This window comes from Melanaphis sacchari, unplaced genomic scaffold (assembly GCF_002803265.2).
Source record: "Melanaphis sacchari strain LSU unplaced genomic scaffold, SCAv2.0 Contig0_pilon_pilon, whole genome shotgun sequence".
NCBI lineage: Eukaryota > Metazoa > Arthropoda > Insecta > Hemiptera > Aphididae > Melanaphis > Melanaphis sacchari.
The window spans coordinates 19,399,871-19,416,016 of record NW_020270366.1 but is presented as its reverse complement, the minus strand read 5'-3'; the positions used below and the strand labels follow the sequence as shown (position 1 = coordinate 19,416,016).

At 24.9% G+C, this 16,146-nt stretch overlaps 3 protein-coding genes across 4 annotated transcripts; 1 reads left to right on the top strand and 2 right to left on the bottom strand.

Annotated features, from left to right (window-relative positions):
- Window positions 1-186: 186 nt before the first annotated feature.
- On the top strand, window positions 187-1,391 carry LOC112595637 (acyl carrier protein, mitochondrial). The gene is made up of 4 exons (XM_025340923.1): window positions 187-463; window positions 734-838; window positions 1,071-1,158; window positions 1,222-1,391. Exons 1-4 carry the CDS (start codon window positions 308-310, stop codon window positions 1,311-1,313), a joined length of 441 nt encoding a protein of 146 aa, XP_025196708.1. The 5' UTR covers window positions 187-307; the 3' UTR covers window positions 1,314-1,391.
- A 66-nt stretch (window positions 1,392-1,457) lies between these two features.
- Window positions 1,458-4,108, bottom strand: LOC112595614 (protein singles bar). The gene is made up of 4 exons (XM_025340890.1): window positions 3,802-4,108; window positions 1,884-2,066; window positions 1,663-1,803; window positions 1,458-1,601 (listed from the first exon to the last, which is right to left on the bottom strand). Exons 1-4 carry the CDS (start codon window positions 3,913-3,915, stop codon window positions 1,524-1,526), a joined length of 516 nt encoding a protein of 171 aa, XP_025196675.1. The 5' UTR covers window positions 3,916-4,108; the 3' UTR covers window positions 1,458-1,523.
- Window positions 4,109-4,607: 499 nt separating this feature from the next.
- LOC112593090 lies at window positions 4,608-14,698 on the bottom strand. Of its 2 annotated transcripts, none has more exons than XM_025337360.1 (5): window positions 14,651-14,698; window positions 9,247-9,367; window positions 5,614-5,808; window positions 4,899-5,015; window positions 4,608-4,831 (listed from the first exon to the last, which is right to left on the bottom strand). In XM_025337360.1, exons 2-5 carry the CDS (start codon window positions 9,355-9,357, stop codon window positions 4,757-4,759), a joined length of 498 nt encoding a protein of 165 aa, XP_025193145.1. In that variant the 5' UTR covers window positions 9,358-9,367; window positions 14,651-14,698; the 3' UTR covers window positions 4,608-4,756. The 2 variants fall into 2 exon arrangements, with proteins under 2 accessions (XP_025193145.1, XP_025193153.1); XM_025337368.1 differs by lacking the exon at window positions 14,651-14,698 and adding an exon at window positions 14,341-14,415.
- Window positions 14,699-16,146: the final 1,448 nt, after the last annotated feature.

Genomic DNA, 16,146 nt, shown 5'->3' with positions numbered 1-16,146 from the left:
AAACCTGTTAAATAGATATCGCTTATCAGACGCGGCTTATCTCATCGTTGATAATACATATTATTATCTATGGCTGTTCTCCCCAAATATAAAAATAAAAACAACACGACTGAATCCATATAACCTAAAAACTATATAATAAACATATGTTTCCATTTGCGGTGTATCAGCTTGCGACCTTCAACCTTGATAATATTCTCGTTCAGGCTATTTCAACTGCTGCTGCTCGCTTTCGCTATTTATTTCTTTTAAGTTTAATATATAGAAATAATTTGTACAAAAATAAAGTACATTTTTAAAAATATATATGATGGCGTCCCTTGGGAAAGTCTTGTGTGGTACGTTCTTCACTAATACCAGTTTACGGGTATTGAGACATTACCCGATGTGCGCAGGTAAACGGTATTTAAGTCAATCGAAAATCATCAATAACCTTAATCTTCAGACATGCAGAGTACCGGTGGTAAGAACAAATTTATTTTTACATTTGAAATTTTGGGCGGCAGTGAGATATCTGCGTTTGTTGTATGAATGAGGTACTCACTAACGAGTTAATTTACGATTAAAAGGCTTAGTTTGAAGCTGGCAATAGTTGATGGTATTCAAACGTAACAGCAGCCAATAGATTGTCTGTGATTGAATTAAAAACTTAAGTGATGAAAGTGTGCAATGTGTATGATAAATTCATTACTGACAAGGTACCTATGTAAATATTATTTTATTATAATTTCAGACAGTTATGCGGCATTACAGTGTCAAGCCACCGATGACTATTGAACAAATTAAAAAACGTGTCCTATTGGTATTACAATTATACGACAAGGTCAATCCAGATAAGGTATATTGAGTTTTATGACTAATTGAGTTACGTTCATTTCAATTTTATATTGAAAATGAATTACTTAAAGAAATTAATTTTAGACCATTGATATTTAATAATTTATACTAAATGTCTATTTTTTAATTGAAATATGGCCATTACCAACAATGATTGGATTCAAATATATATAGCCTAGAATTATTATTTTTATATTTTACTTATCTCATTGAAAAATATATTGTTATTTCAGCTCAGTCTTGAATCACATTTTATCAATGATCTTGGATTAGATTCATTAGATCATGTTGAAGTTATCATGGCTATTGAAGATGAATTTGGTACATAATTAATTTTACTTTTACACAAAATACAAGTAATAACATTGTTTTAAAACTGTACAGGTTTTGAAATACCTGATGAAGACGCTGAAAAGTTGCATAAACCTAAAGATATTGTGCAATACGTGTGTGACCGTGAAGATATTTACGATTAAGCCGTTCAGTCCTATGTATCTAAATGTAATAAATGTAGTTTTTCCAAATATTATAACAACTCATTGGAACAGCAACACTGATTTGTTATTTTTTCTAAGAATATAAGTATAGTAAGTTTGAAAAAGATTTTTTTTTGTCTTAAATACATTTTTTTTATTATTATGATTATTATTAATATTATTTAGTTATAAACAAACTTAGTAAATTTTTTATGAAAATCCTTTGTAGTATTTAAACGCCCAATATGCATCAATTGCATAAATAACTCCAAGAATAAATCCTAATGTCTGAAAACCAAAATTAAATGAGTTAAAGCTTTTGAAAAACTATTTTATTTATTTTTCTTACATAAGCCAATATTACTGCTGAAAATAAGGAGGTAAATGGTATATTCATAATAATTGGATACATTAATGTATAGACCGCTATTGTTAGTAATGACGAAGAACTCAAATAACAGATAGATGCAAAGATTCCAAAAATTATTTCCTGAAAAATAAATCATAAATTAATTTAAATACCAATCTAAATTTTAAAAATCATGATTTATATATTTTTATAATACATACAAAAAGTGATGATCTAACAAGTATTTCAGTATTTTTTGATAAAAAATAAGATGTACTAATAACAGTTGTTGTCATTAAACATCCAGCAACAGTAGTAAGAAATGATTCATATGATGTTCCAAATGTTGGAATGTACTTTGTACCATAGAACAACATTATACTTTGACAAATGGACCCCAATATCTAAATAAATACACAATAAATAAAATTATCCAAATATAATATTCTATGTCAAACCTTGTTTTACTATAATGTTAAATATATCCAATATATATAAAAAAAAAAAAAATTACTCATTGATGTCAAAATGTATTTTATTAAATGTTTTAACATGTATACATATTTTATAATTTTACTTTAAAACTACTTAGGCATTTAAAAAAACAAAATCTACAAATGTGTCAACTAACAATATATCATTTATTAAGCCAATAATTTAAATCAGTAAACACTATCTATAGTTTATCACTTAACTTGGATAAAATATTTAAAAATATTATGTTTCTATATGCATATTAACTAAAATGTATAATTTGTCTTTATCAATTGAAAATATATTATTCAATTAAAATATGTAAATATTAGTCAAATAATGCTGTATAAATTATAAATTTACCTTTAATGTACTGAAATCACTAATCGCTTTAATTGAAACTTACTATAGGAAATGCAAAATTAGTAATCATTTCATTGTATTGGTATTACTATTAAATGTTAAAACTAATTTGTTACATTACTTAGAAATGTTATTTAATAAAAAAAATTATTAAATGATAAAAAAAAACGTTTTATCCTCATATATAATTTCTATTTTATTTACGTAAAATATGGCAAACTTATTATTCAGAAAAATTGATTTAAAATAAACAAACAATTTATAAGTTTAAAACACTCATAACTTGCTTCAAAATCAAAACATTAAAAAAACTTTAAGGATGCTAGGTAATATTCTTACCTTAAGATTTAAAAATAGGCCAATATGCTTTAATATTAAAAGAAACATAGTAAAATAGATTCTTCTAAATACTAAATGCTCTATTTTGTGCTTTAGTAAGACATAGACAACATATAACATCCTCTTGATGTTCTATGAATATTTAATTAGCTTATAAGGATAAGTTTTACTGTGATGAGTTATTAGTGAAATTGTATAAAACTTAGAAAAAGTTATTAATTATTTAATTTTTATTAAGGCCCCTATAAATCTTGTTAATTTTTTTATAAAAATGACCCTTGCGACTGACTAAAATTAAAGTACTTCTAGTGATTCGATTTAAAAAATTTATGATATTTAAATTGATAAATAAGTTTACTTTGTATTGGTCAGATCCTGAGTATATATTTTAATATATTAAATATTAAAATTTACAAATTTATAAAATATAAAATATTTATTCTTATTAAGAATTTTCTAAAATTGTAAAAGTGCTCCGACCAATGCAAAGTAAAATCGTTTACTAACTCAAATATCTTTACATTTTTTAAATCAAATCTCTTAAAGTACTTCAATTTGTGTCAATGCAATGGCCATAAATTGGTTTTGAATATTTTTATCCAGTCATTGAAAAACGAAATAAGAAATAAGAATAAATTACCTACCTATAACGAAATAATTACCTAATCACAACTCTTCAAAAACGTATTTACAGAAAGCCTTAATACATTTCATATTTAATTATGAATGTATAAAATACATTTGAATAGGAATCTAAATTACACTAAAATATCTTCTAATATGGATGTAAATAAACTATTACAAGATGTATAATTTTATAAATGTTGATGTACCTTCAATCTTCATAATTAAAAGTACTTATGGTACCAGTTTCAAATAAACACAAAATAGATATATAATAGACCATAATAGCAACATTTTAAAATCCAATATTGGCAAAAATATCGTTTTGTAGGTACTTACTATTTGAATAATTTTTAAAATTCCATATGATGTTGTAAAGTACTGCATATTAAAACACGAACATATACAAGACTGGGATGTTGACCCAACATTGGGTCTACTTATTCTATACATTTTATTAATAGTTATTCCAAAATTGTAATTACACTTCTTAAATTTGTTTTATAGTATGCTGCACATACTAAACTAGTAGACTAAGTGGATAAATCATTGTTTAGTATCCATGTTATAAATTGTGACCACCCCCTGCTGAGTAATATAATATGGTATTTTTAAACATTCTGAACACCCGTATGTCATGTTATTTTAATCTACATATAACTACTAACATTTAAAATATGAACAAAAAATGTTGCAGGTTAATAAAATTAACTTATTTTTTACCAAGTTATATGAATTATATTTTAAAAACATTAATATTTTACAAAAATCAAGTCTATTTTAGTTGTGTTAAAATTTATAAATGTATGTATAATATTAGTTCAATAAATGCGAGCATACGTTTTGATTCAAATTTTTAAGACACTTGAAAAATGTACAATAAAATAAATACATAAGGCACAAAGTTATTACTTAAATGTAAAATGATTTGAACAATGCAATTAAAATAAACTTAAGATGCTTAATTTTTCGTTAAACACGAGCAGATGGCAATAAGGTTTTTGTCTTAATTTACTTAAAAAATAACACAAACACATTTGGTATAATAAAAGTCGTAACTCATAAGCATAGTTAACAAAATTAATATATAAGTTCTGAGGACATGACCGTATAAAGAGTTTGATAGACCATATAAAAACTCATAATAATGCTTGACAACAATAATTTATACAATAAATTATACAAATATTAAGCTGCTTTTTGTCCTTAATTAATTTGTGCGTTTTTTGGTAGTCGTCCTTTTTCCTTGTCTATATGGCTATGCTTCTTGTGCAAAATATTATTGACAGGGTATTCATGGGCCTCTGTATGACCTATAACCCCAGATTGAACTTAGCAAGTAAAAAGCTGCCATTATCAATCCCAGAATCTAAACACACAAATATAAGTATTTTAGAACAAGCAATTTTATTTTCTTAAAAGAATAAAATACTTACTGATGCAATCACAAAGTGATTCTGTGGGTTACGGCCACTATTATCATTTGCATCAAGCAATAAGAACACAGATGCCAACAGCAAAAGTACAAATCCAGCGCCATGGTAAATGAATTCCTGCGAAGACATTGTTTACATTATTCAAATAAATTCTTTTAGCTAGTTTGTTAATTTATTTTTTAATAGTTTAAATTTATAGGTACTCGACTAAGCACTCACCAGTACATATCAAGTCATTTTTAAATATATATTTTAAAATCAATAATATTAATTAACTACTTATTATTTATTATATATTTTAACATAGGTAGAAACCAAACTTGTAATTAGTAATAGGTAACCTATGTACTCGTAAATTAAATCAAAACAATGATTGATAACAAACATTAAACATTCAAATTGGTAGATTGAATAAATAGGTAGGTAAGTATAAAAAGTAAGTAATGAATGCTTAGTATTTATTAAAAAGTACATTATATTTGTTATATACTATAGTTAAATATAAATTTAATAAGTACAGTTAAATTTCATAGCGGTAGTGTTGACTATTTAATTATTAACTATGTCGCCTAAGTTAGACGCCTTATACTATGTTAAATATTATTTCTAACCATAGTTTACATGAATTTCTTTGGTATTGGTATAAATAAATAAAATCATATAGTTTGTGGACTATAATTTCATATATTTTATTTTATTTATAATATATACTTACAAAGTTAGTTTTAGATATGATAGGTCCAGTGGAAATTGACAAAAGACAAGAAATCAACAATAGAAGACTCGTTAAGAAAAACGCACTAACTGTACCCAAAAAAAAAAGTTGCGCGTTATGCGTGCCATACACCCAGCAATGACATAAATTTTCCCTGTTGTAAATCAACAGACCCAAGACAATACCTCCTAAAATCTGAAAAAAAAAAATACATAAAATATTAGAATATTCCAAAACATTTCTTCTTTTTTTTTAATATAAATATTATCTATTAATTAAAAGTATGTCTATAGAACTATAGAAGTCTGTTATTTAAATCCTACAAAAAACTTTATTCACATTTACATAACGTATATAGCACATTATCATTTAGGACCTATTTGACAATTGAACTATTTGAATTTATACATCATTTTTATATTTATTTTATTTTTTTTTTTTAATAATGCACTAGTTATATACACCCACCATATTTGATCACATCAACAATTATTTTTTTAATTACTATTTTTGAAAATCATAATTACGTTTATTATAGTTTTGAATTGTTTTGGCTTTTATTGAATTAAATTAAAATTAATCTTACTTGTTAGAGTATGTCACTTGGAATTATAAGATATCTAACCTATGGGAAAGCCCGGATTAAGGATTGATTGGCCTCAGGATACCATAAACTTGGGCCCCCTTTCAACTTTAACTTAAAAATAATTGTATCGTTACATTTTAAAAACTATATATTATTATTGTATATTTTGTCAGCACAAAAAAATATATGTATAAGGCTATATAAATTAATAGTTTAATAAGAATTTATTATATATATATAAACACTGTATTTTTTAAAAGAATAATAGTTTAAATTCTTAGTCTGGCATGTTCTATGTTTATTTTTTATTTTTGTTAATTCGGAAAATGCTCTTTCGGCCGAACAATTATTTTTATAATATATGGACACCTCATGCAAATAGATCAAGAAGAATATCCATAGACCTTATGTCTATGAGAATATCTAATATTAATTATTACCAGTTACTACTTATATGCTATTAATAAATTATTAGAATAATAATTTAAGGGCATCATTTATTATCATTTAATAATTTTTTGTAATTTAAAATTAAGAACATTTTTATTTTATAGTTATTAATTATCTACGGTACCAACTAACATCATTTTTTTTTTTTACTTTTTTAAAAGCATTAAAAATATACATTTGTATTGGAGATAAAGATGGGCCTCGGGACCGTGCCCCATATTAATCCGAGATTGCCTATGGGTATAGTTTATGTAAGTACTTAAAACATTTTAAGAGTTGAATAATCAATTTATATGTTAAGGATTTAAGTAAGTATTTAGTATTTACGTTTTGAAGTAAGTATCTAACCTATAGACTAATAATAAATGGGTATCGACTATGGACGAGGACAATCATGACGAAATACCCTGTATCAGCGTGGACTATCATAAAGGTGTGAGTATGGATTATATTTATTTACATTTTAAATGGCAACAGGCTACAATATTATGTCCTTGATGTGACACATAAAAAACCTACCAATCTAAGGAATATTATTTAGGTACTAAAATAAATGTGCAACCGCAAGACCCTGAATCTATTCGATATACTTATTTAAATATTAAACAAATTTAAACTAACAGGCCACTAATTTACTATAATCCAGATGTAACATCTTGTTATTAATTTGTAAATGATGTTTTCTTATAAAAAATGGTTCATCGATGCATTGTGGTTTTTATTCCAAGGACGAAATTAAAACCATTTTCCAGTTCGGTAGTTTCAATATAGCTAACTGTAAAACGTATATTCTATACAGTGTACATAAAAATCCTGTCTGAAGGGGAGTGTTTGGCGCCACAGCCCTTCCGGGCAACAAAACATATATTATCGACCACGTTTTTCAATAAACATACGTATTCTAGAGACACACCCTGGACACTTGACCTAGATATACCTATATTAAATTTAAATAAATATATTAGATTACATATTATATCAAATTAAATGTATTGGTTTCTAGTAAAATATTTTATTTTAATTATATACAATATACTTTTCACTATTTTATTGTTTTATTTTAATTTAAGTATTTTATATAATATATATAGTACAGTATAGCGTGTGGTTTCTAGAAAAATAAAATAATAAACAAAAATACTTATATTATGAATTATAAATTATAATTATGACTATTGATTATATAAATATATTATATATTCTTAATACCTATTATCTGTATTGAACTCGACAAATAATGATTTAAAAAATAAAATTCAGACATGATATCTGTTTGGAGTTTATTATTCTGGAATAAATATGTAAAAACGTATACATATTTTTATCTTCTTAAATAATATAACGACAACAACAACAAATAAACTTTTATTTCTTATTTCTATTATTATTGTTTTTATTTCCATAAATTCGGCAACAAAATAGTTTATGATAAATTATCTACCTGTACCGATCTAATCTCCAGGTGTATGACATCATCCTATACCATGTTTCGGAATTTTAACCGCTCATTATAGTGGACGTAATGATTATGTACCCGTACGACGCGCCCACCCCCGTTCGCTTTAATATAATATATTAGGTACCTATATCGAAACAGCGCCAAGGCATAAATAATTTCATGTCCAATACATATTAGGTGCAAACGGTTTAATGCCATAATCGGTCGTTGAGCATAATAATATTGTATACCTACATCAACAATCAACATCATAATAAATTATAATAAAATGACGTGATTTAGACATTGGAGATTTTCTTATTTATTTTGTCTCTACGCGCGTTTTAAGCGTGACGCAAGCGTAATATACATAATTATTTATATTTATAGAATTCGTTCGTCCATTTTAACAGTTATTGATCGCTTTTAAAATATTCACAGAAAACGCATGAAAAAAATATTGTTTAATATTTCAATACACTCATTATTTTACTATTGCTATATACATAGTTTTTGAGAGGGCATCTACTTTGAAATATGAAACGAATAAACAACCTTCAACCATGTACTTATTATTCGTCTAAATAGATCAAATTATTTATTTAAAGTATTGTAATAGGTAAACATTTGCTTTTTAGAGGTTGTTATAACTGTTATAAGGGTATTTTACGTGCATGCCTATTGTACATTTACGTAGGCACTTGAAATGAATCTTGTTATTATTTTATTGAAAAACATTAATACATTTTATTCTAAAACATTCAACAAGTTCAATACTTTAGGTAGGTACCTACCTCACTCAATGTCTTGTTATTTTTCGAACAATATTTATAATTTTGTGAAATAGTTTATTTGTATAATATCAATTTATTAATATTTTACTTTTACCTTGAATTTTATTTCATCTTTTATAAGTGAAATAATATATTATTTACAAGCTTCCGCAATATTATTATGCCATTTATAAAACTAACAAAATAATAATAAAATAATTGCAAACTAATTAGTAGCTTGCATGATGTATTGATGTCTAGACTCTTAAGTAACTACAGCCTTTAAGATAATAGATATGTAACAAATATTGAACAACCAAATGCTTTGTTCCAATTGAGATATTAACTATCGACTTTTACATAAAACTTATGCAAAATATACTTACAACTTCGGCCAATTTTAATAATCCAGGCACCGATTTTACGTAACCAGTATTTAGGATTATAGCAGATGTTGTAGACGTTGTGGTCCTGGTAACTGTCACTGTATGAGACATTTTTATAAATCTAGAAAATTAAAATATTAATAGGTATATTAATTTATATTAAAAAAAAAACAGACAACACTTCACACATATTTTTTAATAATATAATTACTCTTCGATATAATATCATATAATTTTAAGAAAAATAAAAATTATTAGCAATAATAATTTAAAAAAAAATGTTTTATATATTGTTCAACTATAAATATTATAATATAAAGTCTTCTATGATTCATTAATAATATAAAAATTATCTTGGTATAGATTTATATATATGAGTAATCATGTGACCTAATCTATACACATTTACATAATATATTAATACTGTGTTATCGATAATTTATTTTGTATGAACAACAAATACATTTTTCATAAAATTGTAGCCCTTGAAATTCGAATTAAATAAACAAAAACGTTATGTCTGGTCATATAATAATTCTAAACTTATTGCCAGCTGTATATAGCTATAATCACATTTAAATGGTGCAAAATTGATATTAATATTTACAGCCCACGTGTCCATAAATTATTGTCGGCATATCTTACAATAGAGAACAATTTACTGGGAATGTTAGTATTTAGTCATGAATATTAAGAAGGTTTGAAAATGATTACGTCATTCTATATTATAAACTTATTCAAGTTTATAGTATTTTATAATTGTATAATAGGCTAATATTATACACTGCACAATATAAAATAAATATTTATTTCATTAAATAGAATTTTTCATCTTTTAATTATTTTTAACGTCAGAAATAAATAATCCGTTTTATAGCTGATATTATTACGCTCGGACTCACTAACGATTACTAAAGGAAATAAATGATAATAATAATATACAAGTATTTTTTTTTAATAGAAAACGATTTTATTAATTTTTGTTACGTTTTACTTTTTTTTTTTTTTTAATGTTACCATAGATTTCTATATTCATTCAAATATGGTCATGTTCTGATGGTTCAGTGCCTACATGTACATAACTGTCGCTTGTATACGTTATTGTGTCACGTTTTTCTCCTCTGTCTTACATGTTATAATAGAATATAGTATTTTTTGTGTCTATGTAATTATAAATACGAACTTTTTTTAAATTATTATTTATTATTTTAACCACATACACGATGCAGCATACCTTAATCATAGATAAAAATATTAGACAATACTACAATAGTGTTTTTCATTCAATGATTTTCTCCAAATTAATATTATACAGTTGTACAATATGGTTTATAATAGCAGAGACGTATAGAATATAACTGTTTGTGTAGGTAACAGATGCAATATTAATAATGGCGAATAACCTTAAACGCGATGACGACACTAAAACTTGGTTAATAAGTTAGAAGCGTATATATTTATAATAAATATATACCTATTACCTTGTAGGTACAGTGTAATATGGCGTGGGACTGAGGAGTTAAAAGTGCATTTCTCATATTTATTTTATTTTCGTATAAAAACAAACCAATGTTTATATATATTTATATGTCTATATATTTATGTTAATTTTTATATGAACAAAAATTTTAAAATATTTATAATGATGTCGTGCTTTATATTTTCAGAGAATTTAAGCTATGTATTGATCTACGATCAATTGCGACATTTATTTTTCAAAATTATCAAATTATAATTTAAAAACAAATATGACATAATGAATATATTTTTAAAATATTTAAGATGTTTTTATAAACAGTATAATGTTAATAGTAAATATAATACTTGGACAAAAATATTATATTTATATAATATTAAGGTAGGTAGTTAAAGGAACAACGTCTAATTAACATACCATAATAGTAATTATATCTATAATGCAACAATGTGAATTATACATTTTACAATTTTATTAAGAATTAAATCATTGAGTATGGCTGTATATAAGTACAAAATAGTAAGGGGCTACCCTTCAAATGCTCGTACTATTTTACAACAAAACTTAAAATGCTTTATAAATAATATATTACTGTATAAACTGCATAATCAATACTTCTTACGTACATAAAAATTATCAAAAAAAAAAAAAAAAAAACTAAAAAATACCCTACTTCAAAGTTAAGAATATGGCCAGTCGCCATACAAAAAATATAAAAATAAAAAAAATCTCTTTGATAAATAAAATAAATGGTAACAACTGAAAGTTTGATTTTTAAGTATGGGTATTATTAATAGTATTTAATTAATTATAAAACATGAAATAATTTTATAAACATAGTGAAGTTTTAGTGTTTTTCGTTGAAAAATCTCTTTAAGTTATTATTAATTGGAATGCACGACAGCATAATTGGTAAAAAGAAATTCATAAAATTAAATTAAAATTTATTAATCTATTAAATCATAAGCGATTGCCAATAAATAATTTGTTCCTTATTTTCATTAAAATAAATAGTAAATTATATTTTTGAAATTAATTTAAGATATTATTGTAGTTTTTATTTTATTTTAAATAGTACCAAAGATGCCGGATAATTTATATTTTTCATTTTACATAATAAATTCAATAATAATTCTCAACTTATAATGTCTTTTATTACAACTTAATGATTATTTTATTTTATCTGACATTGACAATATAATAAAGGAAAATCTTATCGAACTGTAGGGTTTTTAATATTTGTTATCCTAATATCTATATTAATTATATTATTATTTTCATTCATGTCATGCTGTCACAATTCACAATATAGTAGACTTATAAATTTGCATTATTGTTCACGCAAAAACGTGTACTCTTATATTTTTTTAATTAATTATCATGTAAAAGCAGTCAAATAAAAAGAATTAAATACAATTAATTTATGGAAAAAAAATTTTTAATTAACTAAAAAAAAAAAAACGCATTTAAGAGAATTTAATTACAGGTGCTAATATACTTAAGACTTGTGTGCTGTATACACACATAAGTTATTATTTTATAGAATATACAAATATGAGAAGGTAGTAAGTAGCTTGCAAATGCTGATTGTAAATCAATTAAACTGTGTATGTTATGTATATATAATTATTTATATTTCAATAAACAAAATTGTACCCATCAAAAATATCAATAAGTCTCCAGCTATGCAACAACAATATAAAAAATTATAGTAAATTAATTTTATATTTATATTGTTCCAAAAATTTTTTTTTATTATTATTATTCTATTACCCAATTGATAAAGTCCATCAATTAATGTTCATTGCTTATTTTACTTAAATTCGAGGATAAAAGACAAATTAAATTTATTTGTACTTATTATTTACGATTGACACAATGTATTTTGTAAAAAAAAAAAATGAACCATTGGCATATTATATTCTATTATTATATTATTATATTATTTATGTTGATTAATAATTTATAGTAGGAATATCATCCAAATACTATATATTATATTATCTAATTTCACATTTTTAAATGTATAAATTAAAGAAATCAATAACAAGTAGTTTTAATTTTAATACAAAGACCAATGAGAATTTAATAAATAAATAACTATATTTTGTCAATTATTTAATTTTAAGTAATAAATAATAATATGCAGATGAAAAATACCACATGTATGTACATAAAATACAGGTTTATAACATTTTATGTTTTTACACCGTAACAATAATAATCGAAGTTTAAAATTGACAGTCAATGTAATAACAATAATAGCTTTATGAAATATATAACGTAAAAATTATCATACCCTTAACCATATTTAAACGTGGCTAGAACTTCAAATAATGAACTATAAAACTATTGATAAAAAATAAATCGTTAATATTTAATTCAAATTTAATATCTCGAGAAAAACAATAACGAATTAATTCATGTACAAGATGTCATAGAATTCTTTTGCGCAATATTATAAAAAATTATTTATTAGATACAAATTAAAATATTTTGTTAATAAATGGAATTTTTATTCAATCAACTTCCAGAATTATAATAATATATTATGTACAACCTATAGTCCATTAGTTGTTACTGCCAAATGGGTTGTTGAATTTTTTGCGCATTAGTATAAAAATCAGTATTTTTTTTATACAGGTTAATTTTAATCACGCTATAACTCATAGTATTATTATAAATCTATAAAAGGTGGATGAGTATTTCTAAATAATCAAACACACATAAAAATATAGATCTATAAGATATTATATTAAACGATAAAGGTACTATATGTTCCCATTAGTGTTGTTCAATAGTTAATGATATATACGTAGGCTAAATTCGTAGGAACTGGGTCAATAGGAGGATTCTATAATTAGATGATGCTTGCAGCGGAATGCTATCATATGAACAAATATATGTGTATTTTAATTTTAATATTTTAATATGTATAAATTTTTATGTAAAATGGCGGCTATCCAAGAAAAGAAGTTTTGGAATATGTCCATGGTAACCATGAACTCCGCGCCTCTTTTAACTTTAAAAATATTGATAAAATTTTAATTACAATCCATTCATTGACACGTTATTTAAGCATATTTTATAGTCGTATAATTGATACAACTCTAAACAATTGTACAAAGAAATTTATTTACTACGCAATACCTAAAATTAAATTACATTTTATTATATGTTTTATTTTAATAAATAATAAAAAAGTATGTTTTACACTTGTACATTATAATATTTAACATTTAATTTACATTATTATATTATTATGAGTTAAAAATTAATTATATTATTTTTAAACAACATCTCTGATTTCTTATAGCGATATTTGTGCACTAAACTTTGGCCCAAGTGTTTGTGTATATATATAAACATATTATGTATTTTCAAAACATTTGTAAACAAATACAGTTACTTATTTCATATTTGTCTACAGCAAAATTATTATCATTTAACTTCCATGCAATTATAAATTTTTATTTTGACAAAAAAAAAAAAAAATGTTTGACTTATAACTTGTACACCACTAAAAATTGGTTTTGAAACGTTTCATCAACAAATATGACGTGTACACGAAGGTGTCGTCAATATTTATAAATAAAAATAATATTGTGTATACTTACTGTTATGAACTAGTGCTGGAGTTAAATTAAATACAGTATAAACGCAATTTAGTAATTATTATTAAAGCATTATAATATTATATGACCATAAGCATAACAACACCTATAAGTACTTAAAAGTAAATTATGTGTTGTGTACTTTTAATAATAATAATTTATAGGTTACCAGATTGGAGATGAGTATTGTTATGATGATGTCTATATTTTATTAACATTTCTGATTAAAATTACATATATATATATTATAAATATGTGTGTGTGCATGATATTACTTTATTAGTAGGTATATTCTGTGTATCAAACATCTTACCTATAAAATATCTATAGAACGATAATTAAAAAAAAAAAAATAATACAATATTAATTATAGGAATACGGAGTATAATTATATATATATATATTTTTTTTTGTGGTTAAAGTTCACTTTGTAATTATTATCGTTGTTTAAATTATCACGAGAAAAATAAAAAATAAAAATATCGATCGACTTTCCGAGTGGCAACGAGCGCGCAAACTTGCGTGATTGACGTCCAAACGTTTACTGTGAATGGAAATACAGTCGCGAACGTCGGACAGGGCGCGTACACAGTGACCATAAAATTCCACTCTTTCCAACGCCCACCGGGCTTTTAAACACAAACTTGTATTTCATACAGGCGACAGTCACACCAAACATAAAAATAACAATAATAATAACAAAAACACTCTCCGTCGTTGGTGAGAGAGATTTTTTTATTGACAGAGAAAATCATTCCGATCGCCGGAAACGATCGTAATAGTAGTATTATTAGGTATTTTATTACACTGCTCGCTTATTCAGCATCCGTATCGGGTGTAAGCGACGTCTTATAATTTATGAAATTTTTTTACGTCCTATCAATAACTATCTCGTTAAACTCAAAAGCTGCGGTCGCGTATTTAGCGTATCTCGTAATCATGTCGTGTACGTACGAGTACACAGTTGTTGTTTTTAATACGGATATATTTATATTACGATGTAACCGCTCGTGCCAACGACATAATATACAACCGACCGTGACGCCCCAGTGATGTATGTATATTTGGACTTACGTTAATTTTTTATATCGAGTTTGTGAAATTCCGTTATTCATAAAAAAAATATGACGGTTTTAACCGACAATTGATAGGACGTCTCACGTCTCATCCACCTTTGGCGTCTCCGCCTAGCGCGAGTGCGTATAACACTACTCAACAGATTTGTCGGGATCGGTTTTTTTTCCATATTTTAATTTTAAATCAAGCTGCAGGCACTATGCAATTTTAATATTACGCACACTATTATAACTTGCTTCAAAATTAAAATATCGAAAAACCGCTTCCAACAAACCGTAAACAATTTTGTTCTTATATTTTGTTACCTACACCTTCAGGTTTGATAATATATATAAGTAGGTCAATTCGTTTTGTATAACATTAAAACTAACAAAGCTAAATTTTAACTGCCCAGTGTAAATGTGTCATGCTACGTACTTGCAAGATGAAGACAATGAATAGGGGTGTGGCTCATAACTTGGCATTTGATTGATATAGCTCTAGCTACTATTACAGATGCCGATCAGTAATATAATATTATTGGATCGATTTAAATATCACCAACTTCATTAGCTCCACCTGTAGTTTCCTGTAACGCGTCGAATAGGGCTGAAAAAAATTGACTTCATTGATAAAACTATCAAAGTTTTTAGATATATGGGTGAAAAAATTAATTCCATATTTCAAGACGGCAAACACGATAACGTACGTCTTTCCGACATTAAATTCCCTTGGATCAATAAATTCTTCTCA

Bases quoted from the DNA above. Each gene is read 5' to 3' on its own strand.
- LOC112595637 (XM_025340923.1), top strand. From the start codon at position 308: ATGATGGCGTCCCTTGGGAAAGTCTTGTGTGGTACGTTCTTCACTAAT. The intron at 839-1,070 runs GTATATTGAGTT...TTGTTATTTCAG, and splicing joins ACAAGGTCAATCCAGATAAG to CTCAGTCTTGAATCACATTT. The intron at 1,159-1,221 runs GTACATAATTAA...AAAACTGTACAG, and splicing joins GGCTATTGAAGATGAATTTG to GTTTTGAAATACCTGATGAA.
- LOC112595614 (XM_025340890.1), bottom strand. From the start codon at position 3,915: ATGTATAGAATAAGTAGACCCAATGTTGGGTCAACATCCCAGTCTTGT. The intron at 1,804-1,883 runs GTATGTATTATA...TTTATTTTTCAG, and splicing joins TTGTTAGATCATCACTTTTT to GAAATAATTTTTGGAATCTT. The intron at 1,602-1,662 runs GTAAGAAAAATA...TTTGGTTTTCAG, and splicing joins CAGCAGTAATATTGGCTTAT to ACATTAGGATTTATTCTTGG.
- LOC112593090 (XM_025337360.1), bottom strand. From the start codon at position 9,357: ATGTCTCATACAGTGACAGTTACCAGGACCACAACGTCTACAACATCT. The intron at 5,809-9,246 runs GTAAGTATATTT...TTTTTTTTTCAG, and splicing joins TATTAAAATTGGCCGAAGTT to ATTTTAGGAGGTATTGTCTT. The intron at 4,832-4,898 runs GTAAGTATTTTA...TTGTGTGTTTAG, and splicing joins ATCACTTTGTGATTGCATCA to ATTCTGGGATTGATAATGGC.